General features: G+C 25.3%; 1 protein-coding gene across 1 annotated transcript; it reads left to right on the forward strand.

Moving 5' to 3' along the window:
- Positions 1-3977: 3977 nt before the first annotated feature.
- LOC145830109 (succinate--CoA ligase [GDP-forming] subunit beta, mitochondrial-like) lies at positions 3978-15959 on the forward strand. The gene is made up of 9 exons (XM_082937998.1): positions 3978-4060; positions 5887-6034; positions 7215-7414; positions 8362-8514; positions 10338-10524; positions 11330-11491; positions 12116-12258; positions 14575-14695; positions 15401-15959. The coding sequence occupies exons 1-9, from the start codon at positions 3998-4000 to the stop codon at positions 15511-15513; spliced, it is 1290 nt and encodes a 429-aa protein (XP_082794124.1). The 5' UTR covers positions 3978-3997; the 3' UTR covers positions 15514-15959.
- Positions 15960-17045: the final 1086 nt, after the last annotated feature.

A 17045-nucleotide genomic window follows, 5' to 3' on the forward strand; every position in this document is an offset into this window, starting at 1 on the left:
GAAGCACCGTGCAAAAATAACACCGTGCAAAAGTGACCTATCGTGCTAAATTGACGCTGTGCAATTCTGACCTGCTCCCATATAAATATGTAAATATGTTTAAAGTGAGTGTGGTCGTGTTCATGTTAAAGAAAATAAGGTAAAAAATGCCAAGATATTATTTAAAGAATAACCGTCGGGTGTGTACATAGTTGTTTGAAACATCATGTCTTTTGTTTAATTGTTTACTATCTTCTCCTGATATTGCCATTCGTTCAAGGTTGCATATTTGGCAGGTCTTACTCGTGCCATCGATTTTGTTGTTGGCATGGTAAAGAACCATGTATACACCTACTTTAGCTTCTATTCTATCCTTACAGTATTTATATTTTTACCAAGCTCTGTTGAAGTTTGTTAACTCTCCACATACAGAAAAATTTGTTAGCTTAGACAAAAATGTTATCGAGAAATTAAAAATAGAGATATTACAGAGTTACTTTTTTGAAAAATTGTGCTAAAGCTATTTAGATTGTATAAAAGTGACTATGTTTATTTGCCAAAATCCAGTTAAAAAGTTTTAAAATTAATCAAAGCTGTAGTAAGGTACGCCATTTTACCTTGGTCAAAACTACATATGTTATCGACGCCCTTACCACTTTTGTACTTTGATAAATAGTAGACTAGTTTTGACTAAAACTAAACAGTTTATTTTGATCAAATAGTTTTTTTTAACACTATGATATTTTTATTATATCCTTTTACTAATTTTTAGTCTAATGGTCAAAAAAGCGATAAACTCTAAATCGATAAATAGATATTTTGTTTGGTGTTAATTTTTATTATGTATACAAAATAAGTTTACAATTTTGTTATAAATATTATTGTTAAATTAAATCAAAGTAGTAGTTTACAACGTTTTTTAAAAAAGATATGTTTTTCAAACTATTTTAATAATCAAATTAATGTGATAGTAAATAAAATTGTTTTTAAACTTTAAAAGTAATTTTTGTTTTCTGTGTTGTAAAAGTTCGAGACAGATTAAAAAAATTACATAAAATTGAATCGTGGAAACGTGTACTATATTTCTAGTTTAAATATAATTTTAAATCTAAAACGCAAGTTTTTTTTGTCCTTTTAATGAAACCACTTTTATTTTTTTATAGTTTTATAAGATTTAAAAAAGTTAAAATTTTTTAATAGCTTAAAAATATAATAAGCCATAATCTTGATAAAAATCACCTAAAATAGTATATACAACTATGTCCTTTATCCTAGTGAAATTGGCTCAACCAATTTATCAAATGAAGAAATAAAATTCCCATGCAGTTAGCATAAGGATAACTCCAGTTCCAATTGTGTAATTTTTATAACAAAAAAGTAAATAAGAAAGTTTTTTTTACAAATATGGCCAATAAATTGTTGTGGAGAAAGACTTTCGGTCATCAAGCTGGATGCTATTTGCTTGTAACACTGTTTTGAAAAAAAATGATAATAATAAAAATTTTTATATATACACATGGTTGCCAAAAATCTTAAAATTACAGTAAAATCTGTCATTTGAAAATTTAGGCTAAAAAGTCTGGAAAAACCTGGAATCAGTGGGCTGGTTGCTCCTGAAAACTGCTTTTTGGACTCACTGAATTGAGTGTTGCAGGATTGAAACTCATGTCAAACACATAAACAACAAATAGAATGAAAAAATTTGATAAAAAAGTAGAAATTGTAAACAAATCATTCTAAAAAATGAATTTTAAGCAATTTTTACTTGTAATGTAAAGTGATGTAGTTTTGGTTTGATACAAAAACCTTTCATACACAATTTTTTTTGTGTTGTTTAAACTTATTTTATTAATAAAAACACTTACAGTGGCTTAACAAAGTATTTCAAATCGTTTTATACTGTAAAAAATTTAGCAGAGTAATATTTAAAAAAATTAATTAGACTTTTGATAATTCAACAAAAAACATTGGCGAAAGTCAGCAGAGCAGAAGCCTGGACTTTAGTTTGCCCAAGCTCAAGTTTAACAAAAGAGTTGATCACGCCAATTCGATCATCAGACCACAAGTTTTGGTAGACTGAGACCGGTCTCAGTCTACCGAAACTTGTGGTCTGATAATTAAATTGGCGTGATCAACCCTTTTGTTAAACTTTTGATAATTTTAATTTTATTTGTAAAGGTAATAAAGAGTGACTTTAAGATTTGAAAAGTATTAATCTTTTACTTAGTAGGTTGTTCCTTATATTAGAATATTAATTAAATACTATTTTTGGTTAGAGGTTAAAGTCTGCTCTATAGCAGAGATCGGCAGCCTATGTAGGGGTTACTCCAGGGTTACCAACAAACCTGACAATTTAGGTTTTAAAAAAACCAGGAAAAAACTGGAATTTCAAACAAAAGTCTCTAAGAAACCTATAATTGTTGCATGTAAAGTAATGAAGTTTCAATTAGATACAAAAAATCTATCATATAAAAAAGAAATCATTAAAACTTTTTTTTTATTAATGACTGGAACCCTGGAAAAACTTGGAATTTAAGAATTAAAAAAAAAACTGGAGTTTTTAAGAAAATCACTAAAAATCCTCTAAAAGTCTAAAATTTTTAACAACTTTAACATATTAAATAGTAAAATTTTAATTTTACACAAAGTATCTATCTTATAATTAATTTTTTTGTTATAACCATAATTTTTTTATAAAAAAAAAAACACAATTAAAGAAGCTATAAGATATCTTTTTTATGTATTTATATTACTTAACACAGTTTTTTACTTTAAACTTGATTTACAACTTAAAATAGACCCTAAAATGTGTAATAGTTAAAAACTTGGAAGAAATTTTGAAAATCTAGAGAAAACTTTCCAATAACATTTGGCAACCGTGCACATCTAGAGTAACTTTACTGTATCTTTTCAATGTTTTCATACTATTTAAGACAGTTTTTTTACCTTTAATTTTATGCTAAAAATAGAGTTAAAAAATTGTTCTTTAAAGAACTTAGAATTTTTTTTTCAAAACTCTGCATTCTATAGAAAAAGTCTTCCTTGAGCTGCAATTATTTTAAAATCATTCTAGTAAATAAAAACACAGATTTAAGCCAAAAATGTGATATAATAAACAATAAAAGAGTACAAGTAGAAAGTAATCAATAAATTATAATCCTAATTGTAAGTTTTTACCTGAAGAATTTTTTTTTTTTTTATTCGAAAAAGGTATATTTTTTTCTTAAAAAGTAACTAGTGGGTTGTATATTTTGGCTTTGAGGGCCAACTTATTTGATGTTTAACTTAAACCCAATTTTATAATAGATTAAAAAGTTTGAAATCTAGTACATTATCTCCTTAAATTTTATGTTTAAATCAATATTTTTTTTTGTAGTTAAAACCTTAAGTATATAATAATATATACACAAATCTTATAAAAAATTAAAAATACATCAGAAATATACTCTTTTTTAATAAAATAAAAATGGTATAAAAAAATAAATATTAACTAATTGAAACAAAATTTACTGCTTTGGTAGTTTTTATTTCTCTTAAATAATAGATAATGTCTTACAAAACATAAATTTTTCTAATAATATAACTCATTTTTTCTTTTTTAAATTTTTCTTAAAAGTTTGCAAAATCACCCTGATAAGTTTAAATATTAAACTCTATGATAAATTTTTTAGACTTTTTGTTTTTATATAAATAAAGATAATACTTCTATATATTTTATTTTAAAGTCACTTTAAATGTGTTTTTTAAGTAAATACTTCATGATACGCTTTTGACAAACTTATTTGTATTATCTTTTTTTTGCTTACACTCGAACCTAAATATTTAGAAGGATAACGTAAGTAAATACTTAGTTATTCAACTTAAAATTAATATTTTTTTACTTATTTAAAACAAAGATGGATATAAAGTATATGTATTTAAAATATGGCAATGACAAACTTTTTAGTGTTCAAAATTCTGTAAAATTTTTATAACTTTTACACATTTACAAACTTTTTAGTGATTTTTAACATAAATCATGTCTGCTCTAAAGTGTTTTCAACGTCTACAAATTGGAAAAAATGTCTTGAAACTTAATGAGGTACTAAATAAAATACTAACTTTATATTGGTAAATAAATTAACATTATTTTATTTTGTTTATGGAGATAATTGTTATAAGTTTTTTATTGTCTTCTATACAGTGGTTTTAATTTAATTCATATTAAAAAATAACAAAATTTGTACAAAAGCCATCAAAAAAACATTCTATATGTAAGTATATAAGGTATGAAGTTTGGTGATAACTGTTAAATATTAAGTGTCAGTTTCTCAGAAAAATACAAGTGTTTAAGGTTTAGATTTTTTATTAAATACTTACAATTTATATATATATAAAATAAGGTTATTATTTAAACTTTAACACCTTCTACTGAGCCCACTTTAAGGGCTTTTAACTAAATTATTAGAAAAATAAGATTTTAAAAATGCTTGTACATATGTTTCATAAGACTAGATGCCTTAATCATCAGCCAGTTAAATTTAAAATAAAAAGCATTTTGCTAAACAAAGATGCAAAAGTTATAAAAAAAAACAAAAAACAGTATGACGTAATATTGTGCATTACAAAAATTCAGTACAAAAATCGATCTACCATCCAACTTTCAAACAACTAAAATTAACAAAAACAACAGTTAAGTGACTATAAAGTACTTCAAAATTTATTGTATTTTAAGAGGAGCTTTTTCATATGTTGACAAGAGGATATGAATTCACACCTCTTATTTAAACAACCAAAGTGTTCAAGCTTAATTTGAGATATATCCAGTTAAGTTTGTAAAGTATAATATGTTTCTTACGGGAAGAGAAAACTGAAATAGTGCATAAACTAAAATTACTAAAAATCTTTCCTCCTATGTTTATTGAGATAAATACCTAAATTTTTCATAAAATGTTTCTTGCTTAATTTAGAAAACCTGTCAATGGGCTTTAGTATTTTGTAGGATTGTTACACACTGGTGTTTAAAGTTTTATAGAAACTCATGACAACTTCAAAAAAAAAAAGAGTAAGTAAAAAGTGTAAAAACTTGGGTAGGTTAGACATTTTTCCTTAATCTCAGACTGTTTTTTATGGCTTAAAATCTTGTTTTTTCTTAAAGTTTATGTTTTATGTCCTAGCTACTAAGATGTATGTTATAGTTATATTTTTTAAGTATCTAAGCTTTTTTATTTTCAATTTTTGCTCTACTAAATCAGGCTGCCTTTTTAGCTTAATGAACAGGGAAAAGCTTTTTACATGAATTATATTAACTAGTTTAGAAAAATACGTATAAATTAAATTTTCTTCAAAAGATTTAAGTTTATTTGTTTTCTCAATAAGTTTATTCTAAAAACTCATCAAAAGTTATTTACATATTTGAAATTGCTACTTTACTGAAAATTCTTAGTTTTAATATTTTTTATTTAAAAACATACTTCTTCTAAAGCTCCGTTCTAAAGCTCATTTTCAAAATTGCCCACTAGTCAGATAACTATAAAGTTTCCCCTTTATAAGATGTCACCCTTTTATTAGTTAATTACCTATGTACTTTTTTGCTCATTTACTATTCATTACCCCTTGATAGCAAAATCGCTTTGAAGGAGCTATAGGACCGACTTTAGGGAAATTTTTTTTGATGGGATTAATATTTATTTTAATTTATTTTTTTCTCAAGCAACTAAAAAAACCTAAATAATATTTTTTAAGTTAACTTTGAGTGTAGCATAAATTAAATAAGTATTGTTATATTTTACAAGTTATACTTATTGGTTTTGTAATCTTTAATTGAAAAACAAATATTTAAAGGTATTGCCTCTAAACTAAAGTAGAATTTTGATAAAGACCTTCTATTTTATCATTTAAGTTACAAAGTGAAACTTTTCCCAACAGGTTCCAGCATTTGCTGTTTCTGCAAAAAGGATGTTGAATTTACAAGAATACCAGAGTAAGTCATTGATGAAAGATTATGATGTCAATGTTCAACAGTTTCACATTGTTGATAAGCCTTCTGATGCTCTTAATGCTGCAAACGATTTAAGTGAGGATATGTTGTACTTGTAGATGAAAATTATTAGTATGATATAGCTTATAACAGGATTACCTTAACTCAAGTTAGTTTAAAATTATAGAAAATCAGACTGTTCAGTATGTTTTGTAATGGTGCACAAAATTTTAAATGTGACAATACAAGTTTTAATATTTCGAGTTGTTATAAATTATTTCTTTCTTAATAAGTGTTAAATTAGAATACTATCATAATTTTGTTAAGTTAGATCAGGATTGCCACTTTACCTGAAAAAATCTGTAATTTCACAATTTAGGCAAAAAAACCTTGAATTTGAGAAATTTTGAAAAAAATCTGGAATAACCTGGAATTTTGAAGAAAAATCACTAAAATAACCTGGAATTTTCACATATTCAGCAGTAAAGTTTCAATTTGACTCAAAAAGTCTATCATATAGATAAAAAAATTGTCATCATCAAATTTTTTTATAAAAAAAAACATATTTTAAGTAGCTTTACAGTATCTTTTCAATGTTTTTATACTATTAAACACTGTTTCTTGTCTTAAACTTAACTTTAAAGTAGAAATAGACCCAAAAATGTGTACTTTTAAAAACCTAGAAAAAAATTCTGATAAAACGAGTAGCAACCCTATTAGATACAGGAACATTTTTGATTTAAAAATATTTTCGACTTTGATATAAATTAATTTTCAAACTTACTAAAATAGTAAAATTATTTTTTAGTAAAGGCTAATTTTCTCTTTTTGTAGATATTTAAAGAAATATTTTTACCATAAAAAAATTATTAGTTAGACTTACATGAGCACTTTTAATTTTTGAAAATATTAATTTCTTATTGAGATGTTTCCCCTTATAAACTAAAAAAACTTGAATGGTCATGTTATAGTTTTGTAAGTCTTGAGGTTGTTTTTGTATTATTTAACTTATTTTAAGTCTATGTCATCCAAAAAATAGTCTGTTTTTTAATAATTTTAGTACTACTATTATGTTTATTTTCAACTGATAGTAATTTAGCACACTGACAAAAATACAGTTATATAAACAGTCATTTTTAGCTACGACTACTTATATACTTGTATTCTAATTTAAACAGGCTAATGCAAATTAGTAATTGGTGACTTTGCTTTAAAGAGTATCAACCCTGTTATATATTTTTTGATATTAAAACTTTGTAAAAAAATTTAAATTTAGTGAACACCTGTGCTAAAGAGCTTGTTATAAAGGCCATGATTCTGGCCGGAGGCCGTGGAAAAGGAACTTTTGACAGCGGACTGAAAGGTGGAGTTCATCTTACAAAGGACCCATCAAAAGTTCCGCAGCTCTGTGAAAGTATGATTGGGTACAAACTGAAGACCAAGCAAACCCCTCCTGAAGGAGTTAAAGTAAACAAAGTAAGATTTTTGTCATTAACAATTGCTAAGTATTAGAAGGGCTTAGGGGGGACCAAATAATTTTTTTACAAAAATAAACATTAGCTCTTATTTAAAAGCTTAAAGTATGTACTATAAAATACGTTTTATAGAAAAAAATCAATTAAGTTTTGAGATATAACCAGTTTTATAAAAAAAATCCAACACAATTGTATGGCATCAAAAATATTCAAAGCCAATTTTCCTGGAATTAAAAAAGTATCACTAAAATTTTATCTCCTCCTTCATTTTTTTATCAAATTTTCAGGAAATGTTCTTTTGACATTAAAAACAACTTGCAAAAAGCAGATTTCAAAAAAAATATTAAAAATGATTATGAATAAAATTAAAAAAGAAAAAAAAAAAATTTATGATTTTTTGTTACAAAAGTTAAAAGATATTTTTTCTACAAGTTGTTTAAAATTTAATAAACATTACTCTGAGAAACTTGTAATGTAATTGCTCAAAAACTGAAGGAATAGATAGGTTTTTATTGAAATAGTCTGGTTTGGCCTTTTTAGTTTGCGCCTCCCATAAAGACCCTATTGAACCCTCTAATTTAGATCATTATATCTCAAAAGTTACTTTGAATTTTAACGAGCGGTAAAAAGTAATTGGCAGCTTAAAAAATTATGTAAAAAACAAGACTAAATTCCAAAAAAAGTTTTATTCCCCTATGCCCTTAAACCTATTATTTTTTAAAGCCACTTGAAAAGATTTGTTCTTAGACCTAAGCTAAGCAACAATGTATGAAATAAAACTTAAAATTATATATAGAAGTTTGTAGTGAATTTTTTCAATGCAGTAGATCCATTAGTATGGTATTACCTATTAAAATAAGTTTTTCTGCTGTGATAATTTTACTGTTTATTTAGTTACCAGTCCATTATAATTAAAGTACGTTGAACGAGAAATATAAATGTTTTTAGGTAATGGTAGCTGAAGCTTTGAATATTGAGCGCGAAACTTACTTTGCAATATTAATGGATCGTGAACACAATGGTCCTGTGATGGTTGGAAGTCCAGCTGGTGGTATGGATATTGAAGAAGTTGCTGAAAAAACACCTGAGCTCATATTTAAAGTAAGGAGGCTTATATCGTATAATTATTTATAATCATTATATAAATTTCCCTGCTAAATATTATTTTGTAGTCTAAAAAATTTAGAATGTTAAAGTACCTATACTGTATAAGACAAAAGTTAATTAACATAAGTTATGATTTAAAATTTAATTAGAAATAAATGTTGGAACTTTGAAGAAGATTGCTTAGAAGCTGTAGTAGACAGGACCATAAACCTGGAATTTTTAAAACTAGACTAAAATCTTGAGAAACCGAGAATTTTAGAAATTTTGAAAAAAATCTTGAATTTTGAATAAAAATCACAAAAAAACTTAGAATTTTAAACAATTTTTACTATGTAATAATATAATTTTTACTTGTAGAAATATGAAATTTTGATTTGGCACAAAAAATCTATCATATAAATAAGTTTTTTGTTACCTGTTCAAAATAGAGATTTAATCGTTTGCTAACAAAAGATCCTAGTGAAACAAGTTCATTGGAATATTACAAAACCCAGTTGAAGTGTGTTAATCCGTTAACACACAGAAACATATGTTGGTACAATAAAGGAAAATTACTGTATAATTTGTTTTTATTTGTTTTTTGTTGTTATCATAATTTTATTTTATTTTTAAATACATTTAAAGTAGCTTTACAGTGTCTTTTCAATGTTTTTATACTACTTAAGACAAAAATTTAACTAAATTTCATAACAAGAATAGACCCAAAAACTTGTACTTTTGAAAACCTGGAAATTTTTTTCTAAAACTTTTAGCAAACCTAAGTAGATGATTATTAAGCAGTTGTAATTTTACTTAATTTTTATAGCTTTAATTTAGTAATTTTAGATAGCCGACAAGCGTAATTTCACTTTCTCTATATACCGGGTTGTCAAAAAACGTAAAAACCTGGAATTTGACAATTTTAAGTAGTTTATTAGATTCGATCTAATAATACATCTTCTACTGTTATTTTTTTGATACTAAGTAAATGTATTTGATACTAAGTAAAACGTTAGAGTAGAATTCCCAAATAGAGTATTGTCATTATGGACAATTTTAGTAAGTTGGGTGGCAATAACTATTAAAGAGGTGAAGAAAGGGTCAATTTTTAAATTTTAGATATTCATAAAATTTTTAGTTTGTAGCATACTATTTCACTTAGTTTTGCGTGTTATTCAATATTTGACCCTGGGGCAAGATTTAAACCAAGGTTTCTTAATGATAGCAAAATTTCCACTTGGGATGGATTTGGATTATCAGGGCAATAACTAATAAAGAGGTAAAAAAGTAAACTTGATAAAAACTAATTAAGAGAAATTATCTTATACACGGAGTAATTACTTTTTAAATAGCAGTAAAGGGAGCAACTTCGTAACAAAGTTTGGGAAACCCTTAAATTAGAGCTAAATAAAAAACGTACAAAAGCAGATTTTGAAAAAAAGATGAATCTTTACCAAAGTTCTAAAAACAATGCTTTAAAAAGTATTACAAAATTACCAATAATTGTTTAAAAATGACTTTTTTTTAATTGAAATATAACACAATTAATAAGAACTCATTGTAATAAATGTAAATAAAACATGAAGCTTGAAACAAGTCAAGTTAAGACTTAACGGTTTGGTTGCAGACCTAATTTTTATTTTATAATTATTCCAACTTTAACTGTGTATGGTTTGTTATAATAGAATTTTTATATTAGTAAAATTGTTGTGTGGAAGATATCATTAATAAAAAACAAAGAAACTTTCAAGCATGGTGCACGTAGCTGTTAAAAAAAAATTATATTCAATTAATTATGAAATTTAAACTGTGTTTAGAAATAGCTCACTTTTTACCAGGATGCAATCGACATTAACACTGGTATGAGTGATGAGCAAGCCATGAAAATGGCAAGCAACCTACAATTCGAAGGCGAAAAGCAACGAAATGCAGCAGATCAAATCAAAAAATTGTACAATTTGTTCCTTGATGTTGACGCCACACAAGTTGAAATCAATCCCCTTGGTGAAACTGATACTGGTGATGGTTAGCTAGAACTTTACTATCGTAATTCTCACTGTTTTATACAAAATGCTTTTTAATTTGTATTTATCTAACTATCAAAACTGTAGTTGTTAAATTATCTGTATAAATTGTTATACTGTACTGATAGAATTTAGAAAGTTTTTCAGTCTGTTTGCTTTTTTTAAAAACTTAAAAAAGTTTACAGACTAAAAATAAAATTTATGCAAATAAAATTTAATAATGTTTCATTTTTACGCATATTCAGGATAACTAAGGTTAGTATATTTCAGGCTGACTCAAGCTAGTTTGTTTTTATGCAAAACTCGGTTAGTTTTATGATTTAAGACTCTTTATATATGTGTTTTTATTATGTTCTTTGTTATATTTTCAGTACTAACAAGTATTTAAGCTTGATGAGTAGTAAATATTCTCAGTTTCTAGCTGTTATTGTTTTCTAAACTTACTTAATATCTCAGGTCACCTCAGGTTGTTGTTTTTGCTTAAAAGGGTGGCAACTCAGTGATATGTAAACATATTTTATTTTCAATGTACAGAAGTGTGCTGTTCACAATTTTATAATTAGAACAGTTGTTATTTGTATTGAATCAGTTGATTTTTTTTTTTAATTTATAAGATATACACTGAAACTACGACCAATTATTAAAAAAAAAATTATGTTTTAGACTACTCAGGAAATTTCTGTTAGTTATAAAAAATATAAAGTATATTTATAAATTTGATTACTTTCTTGATATGTATGTCTTTTTTTAAACATTTTTATAAGATAAAATACTTAATCACAAATATAAATAAAGCTGTTTAACAGTGGTGTGTTTCGATGCAAAAGTTAATTTTGACGACAACGCCGAATTCAGGCAGAAAAAGATATTTGCAATGGAAGATCATGCAGAGAGTGATCCCAAAGAGGTAGAAGCTTCACAATCAGGACTAAGCTACATATCTATGGATGGAAATATTGCTTGCTTGGGTATGGAAGTTTATGATTTTTGCAGAAACATAAAGTTTTTACTTAAAAATTGATACCTTTATAAAGCTTTAGAATTTACCGTCGTATAGCTTTTTAAATTATTATTAATATTATTATTTTTTTGTAGTTTCTTCAAGTTTGTATTTTATACTTTCAAGTTCTAATAATGATCGTTTAGCTTTATGGTTTTAAATGATAAAAAAAAGTGTAAAAGTACTCTTTACTAATATTGACAATTTACTAAAAGTAAATAATGGAGTGATTTTAGTGTCCCGATAAAAATCAAACTCAGCTATGTTTGGCATGTTTACTTTACGTACAAACCAGCATTACAAGACAAAAAAAATTATACATAATAAGTTTTCAAAACTAAAAAACAAATAATTTTTTTTGAAAATTAAAGTTTTAAAGTAGTAACTAAGATAATATAATAATGTCGATAGAGTAGCACGTATGAAAAATATGCTTACTAGTAACAAGAAAGAAAGAATATTATAAAACTTTCTGTAATTCTACTTATACAAGTACAAGTAGAATAAGGCAAATGCATTACCAGAGCATCATTAATGCATTAGCAGAGGATTATAAGGTTTGATTGTGACAAATATTCTAAATTCTAAACAGTTAATGGGGCCGGACTTGCCATGGCAACCATGGACATGATCCAGCATTGTGGTGGAAAACCCGCAAACTTCCTTGATTTAGGTGGTGGTGTAAATGAAGACCAAGTTTTCAAAGCTTTCCAGATTATTAAGTCTGTTGAACAGGTTTAACCTTGAACTTGTCTTTTATTTATGTATCAAATTACTTAAAAATTTTTTTTTAGAGTATGCATATAAAACTTTTTTTTCTACATATCATGTATACTTTTTGTATAATTGCAAAATATCATAAGCATTATTTCAGGTTGCCAAACAACGTGGATATGATAGATTAAAAAAAAAAAGCTTGTAAAACCTGAAACTTAAAACTATTTTTACATATTAAGTAATGAAATTTTGATTTGGCACAAAAAATCTTTCATAAATCCTTTTTTTGTTATCAATAAACAGTTCTGATTAAAAAAACGCAACTAAACTATATGTAGAGTATCTTTTCAATGTTGTTATACTATTTAAGACAGTTTCCTATAAACTTAACTTTAAACTAAAATTAAACTCAAAAACTTGTACTTTAGAAAACCTGGAAGAAATTCAGAAAATCTGAAAAAAATTTCTCAAAAACTTTTGGCAACCCTGTTACTTGTAATAAAGTTTTTATATAACTAGTAATATTGTAACCCTTGAGTCCTGTCTTAAGGGATTAGTTTTAGTAGAATTAAATACAGAGCTAAAGCTCCTCTTATTCTTATTGTTTTTTTAACAGCCAAACGCTTAGAGCGCTTGGTGCGGGGGGCAAGATCTACATTTTCCTGCTTTATGGTTATAAAAATGTTCAACAATGTAAATATTAAACACAATAAAATAAATAATAAGTATACTAATTTCATTAGTTAAGTCTAGGTGAAAAATTATAACAACCAGTTTTAAAATCACACATAGTTTAATCATTTTTATTTAAATTAATTACAGCAATAATAAACAGTAATTTATAAACAATATGTACAAAGTTAGTGCAAAAACAGCTTATAAGAACAACAACTTAATGAAATAAACATTAACCGCCAACATACAAAAATTGCCGAAAATAAAAAAGGCAATTTAATAAAAAAGAGCGATTTGTCACAATATAATAAGTTTTCATAAAAAATTATAGTATTATTAAACAACTTTAATAGAACTTTTATAATTTAAATATGCAAAAAATTGTGTTTTTATTGAATTTAACTATCAATGGTCATAGTAATCATTCCCAATGACTTACTGAAAATTTATCTTTTGAAATCGAGCTCTTGAATAATATTCAGTGACCTTTAAGTATTTAGTTTCAATTAAGTAGGGTAGTGTATTTATAGTTTTTTTTTTCAAGCATTACATATTAAAAAATATATAAGAAAGAAATTGTAAGTCACGCTTTAATGTTATGAATTTTTTTTCTGATCCAATGCAAATGAATCAACTGAATTTTCCAGGTTACTTAAGCTATATAGAGTCAGTACCTTAAAATTAATTTTCAAACTTTATACTCTTAATACTATTTGATTAGTTATCTCAAAGCTCATTTATTAGTATAGTTTTTTCATTTAAATGTTCAAAACTATTATTAAATTTAAACATTGATGCTTAGGTTTACTTGATTGTATTTTGTTTGTTATATATTTTTATTAAGGGCATACGGGTGATAAATATTTTTTTTCACAAATTGATCTTATTTTATAGAGCTTTAACTAAGCTACAAGATACTTTTTATAGATTTTAAAAATTCAAAATGATTTTTGAGATATAGCAGGTCAAATTCTGAGCCAACAATAGGTTCCTTATGGGAGGTTCAAACTAAAACGACAAAAAAAGACTATTTCACTAAAAATCTATCTTATCCTACGTTTTTTAAGATAAAGACCTCAAACTTTTAGGAAAAATTCCTTGCAATGTTTAGAAAATTCTTTCAGAAAGAATTAGAAAACATTAATAATTTAAGTTTTATTTAAAAAAACAGTTTTTTTTTTTGTTTTTTTGTCCTAAAACTTTTATTTACTAATATTAAAAATTCTGTCAGATTTTTTTAAATATTACAAGGAACATTTCCTGAAAGTTTGAGGTCTTTATCTCAAAAAACGTAGGAGAAGATAGATTTTTAGTGATTTCTAGTTATGTACCGTTTTAGTTTGCGCCTCCCATAAGGAACCTATTGTAGTCTCCGACTTCGACCGGCTGTATCTCAAAAGTTATTTTTAGTTTTTAAAATTTGTAAAAAGTAATCTTGTAGCTTTGCTAAAATTCAATAAAATAAGACTAAACTGTGAAAAAAGCTGTTTACCCCCCTATGTCCTTAATTCCACAGAAAAGAAAAATTAAATAGTTTAAAATCTTAAGAAAATTAATAATTTTTAATTATGTCTATATTGTACTATATTGTTTTAAATATAATTGTAAAAAGTGAATCTAAAATGTTGTTTTAGTTATAGAATTCAATATAATTATCAGGTTGATGCTATTCTTGTGAATATTTTTGGTGGAATAGTAAATTGTGTTACTATCGCAAATGGCATTGTTAAAGCTGGAAGAGAACTTGACTTGAAAGTTCCACTTGTTGTTAGACTTGAAGGTAATTTTCAAAAACAAAATAAAACTCGTTTAATTGAAACCTTCTATTGCTTTTAGTACTATACTTGAGTAAGTTAATTAATTAGTTTTATTAGTTTTGTGATATCACACACTGACTAAAATAGATTTAATAACAATCTATTTTTTATAAACTTTTGCGATTAATAATACTTATCAGATAGCTAAAGATGTTATATCTAAAAAATAGGTGATTTCAAGGATTAACTCTCTTGATCAAATAGTATAAAATACTTTCATTGAATTAGCTTCGAACCATATTGCTTATGCATTCAATAACAAGCTTTAAAAAACGCTTGAATATGATTAGACCAATTTTTAAAGATAATTTAAAATTTAAAAACTTTTGCTTTTGGATAACTTAGAACTAAATAAAAATAAGTAGTATTGAATGAGTTTAAACCACATAAGTAGAAATAAAAAATTTATTACTTTTTTATAAATGTGCACTGTTCACAAAATACTACCTCAAATAGAATTAAGCAAACTTTTTTAATGATTCAGAGAGAAAGTTAGAAAATTAAAATCGTAAAAAGATGTTAAATTTAGACAACTAAATTGGTAGTTCAAAATAGGACTACATAGATTCTTTTAAGGTCTCTTTATTTATTCAGATTCAATGCAAAATATTTAAAACAACTTTTTTAAATATGTACTTTATGGTATGAACTTTCAAAAAAATAAATAGGTTCAAATGTGAAAGAAGCAAAAGAAATTATTGCCAATTGTGGACTTCCAATTACAGCCGCTGATGGTTTTGAAGACGCTGCTAAGAAAGTTGTAAAATCGATAGAAACTTAATCAAAATGTTTACCTGAAATTTTGTATTATAAATATGCTTTAGATATTAATTGTATAAAGATATTTATTTATTTTAATCTTATTAACAACTTAAAAATTTTCATAATTAGGTAATTAGTTGTATACATGTTTTTATTTACTGATTTTGTGTTTAAATTTGAGTAATAACACAATGAAAGTTTTTATTATTTTAATTAATTCGAGTTGTAATATCATTTGAACTAAATATATGTTTCTTTATATTTAAAGTGTTCTTTGAGGTGTAAATATTTTGATTAATAGATTTTTAACATAAAACTCATGATTTTATTAAATTAAATGTAAAGTATTTTCTATAAATTTATTTTAATAATTATTAGATATACAAACATTTTATTTATAATGAGCACATACTAATAAAAGTATTAAATTTTAAGCTTTGACAAACTAAATAGTTAAATTTAGAATTTTTTTTTCTATTTTTCAGATAGATATTTATAATTAGATTACACCATTTAAGCTAAATTTTTTGGTGTTGCACGAGGTTTTTTTTTGTAAATATAGTTCTTCTCATATATTAAAAGGCATACATAAACTCGAAGAAAATACATGGTTGTTTTTGATAAGCTTACGACTCTATATTATGAAATATTTTTATCTTGTGAGTATACAATTAGTGTTTTTAGCTTTTACTGGTTTGAAAGCTTTATTCTAATTTATCTAATACACGTGATTTACTTCTAGTTCTTATTTAAAAAATCTATATTAGTTTGAAAATCAACATCTATCAAAAAAAATTAGTACTAGGGTAGTATGTACACTGCTGCAGGCTACAAAATTTTCCTAACTTTAAAAAGAGGATTTAAAAAGGCTCTCTGTTGCTCTTATAGTAACTTTAAATAATCAGTAGCAATATTATATTTTTCTAAAGTTATTATATTTCGACTATTTAGCACTAAATCAACTTATTTTTCTTAAGTATAGTCACATCTCACGAATTTACGCACTCTAATTTAATTACGCATTTTAAAATTCAAAAATAAAATAAATTGAAAAAGTTTAAATGTGGCAAATATATTGTATGTTTTCAGTTCACAGTCTATTTATATTTTTATATAAAAATTATATAATAAAATTGTTCAAAGCTTCAGGTATCTTAGTTTTTACAGGATTTTCGGCAACAATAATTTAAGGAACATTTCAAGAAGATATAAAGTAAAAATTTAGAAAAATACAGGAGGAGATTGATTTTTGAAATTTAGTTTGTTCCTTCCATAAGGAACCTATTGGACTATGTGGCTTTGCTTTTTATGTTTTAGGTACCCTTTTAAATCAAACAAGATACAATGTTCAACTCCTCACAATATTTATGGCGTACAGTTTTATTTCAACTCAATAAATGTCTTATTTTGCTAGTTTATTCCTTTCCCATCTAAAATTAAACTTGTCTTGCATGGTATTAAAAAAAGGTCTTATAAAGAAAGGTATTAGAGTCTAATACTGTGCAAGACAATTTTAATCTTAGGTTGGCAAGGAACAAGGTATTTAAAAAA

The sequence above is a fragment of the Thalia democratica genome, chromosome 2, assembly GCF_965202585.1.
Source record: "Thalia democratica chromosome 2, ktThaDemo2.hap1.1, whole genome shotgun sequence".
Lineage (NCBI taxonomy): Eukaryota > Metazoa > Chordata > Thaliacea > Salpida > Salpidae > Thalia > Thalia democratica.

Bases quoted from the DNA above. Each gene is read 5' to 3' on its own strand.
- LOC145830109 (XM_082937998.1), top strand. From the start codon at position 3,998: ATGTCTGCTCTAAAGTGTTTTCAACGTCTACAAATTGGAAAAAATGTC. The intron at 8,515-10,337 runs GTAAGGAGGCTT...ACTTTTTACCAG, and splicing joins CACCTGAGCTCATATTTAAA to GATGCAATCGACATTAACAC. The intron at 11,492-12,115 runs GTATGGAAGTTT...AATTCTAAACAG, and splicing joins TGGAAATATTGCTTGCTTGG to TTAATGGGGCCGGACTTGCC.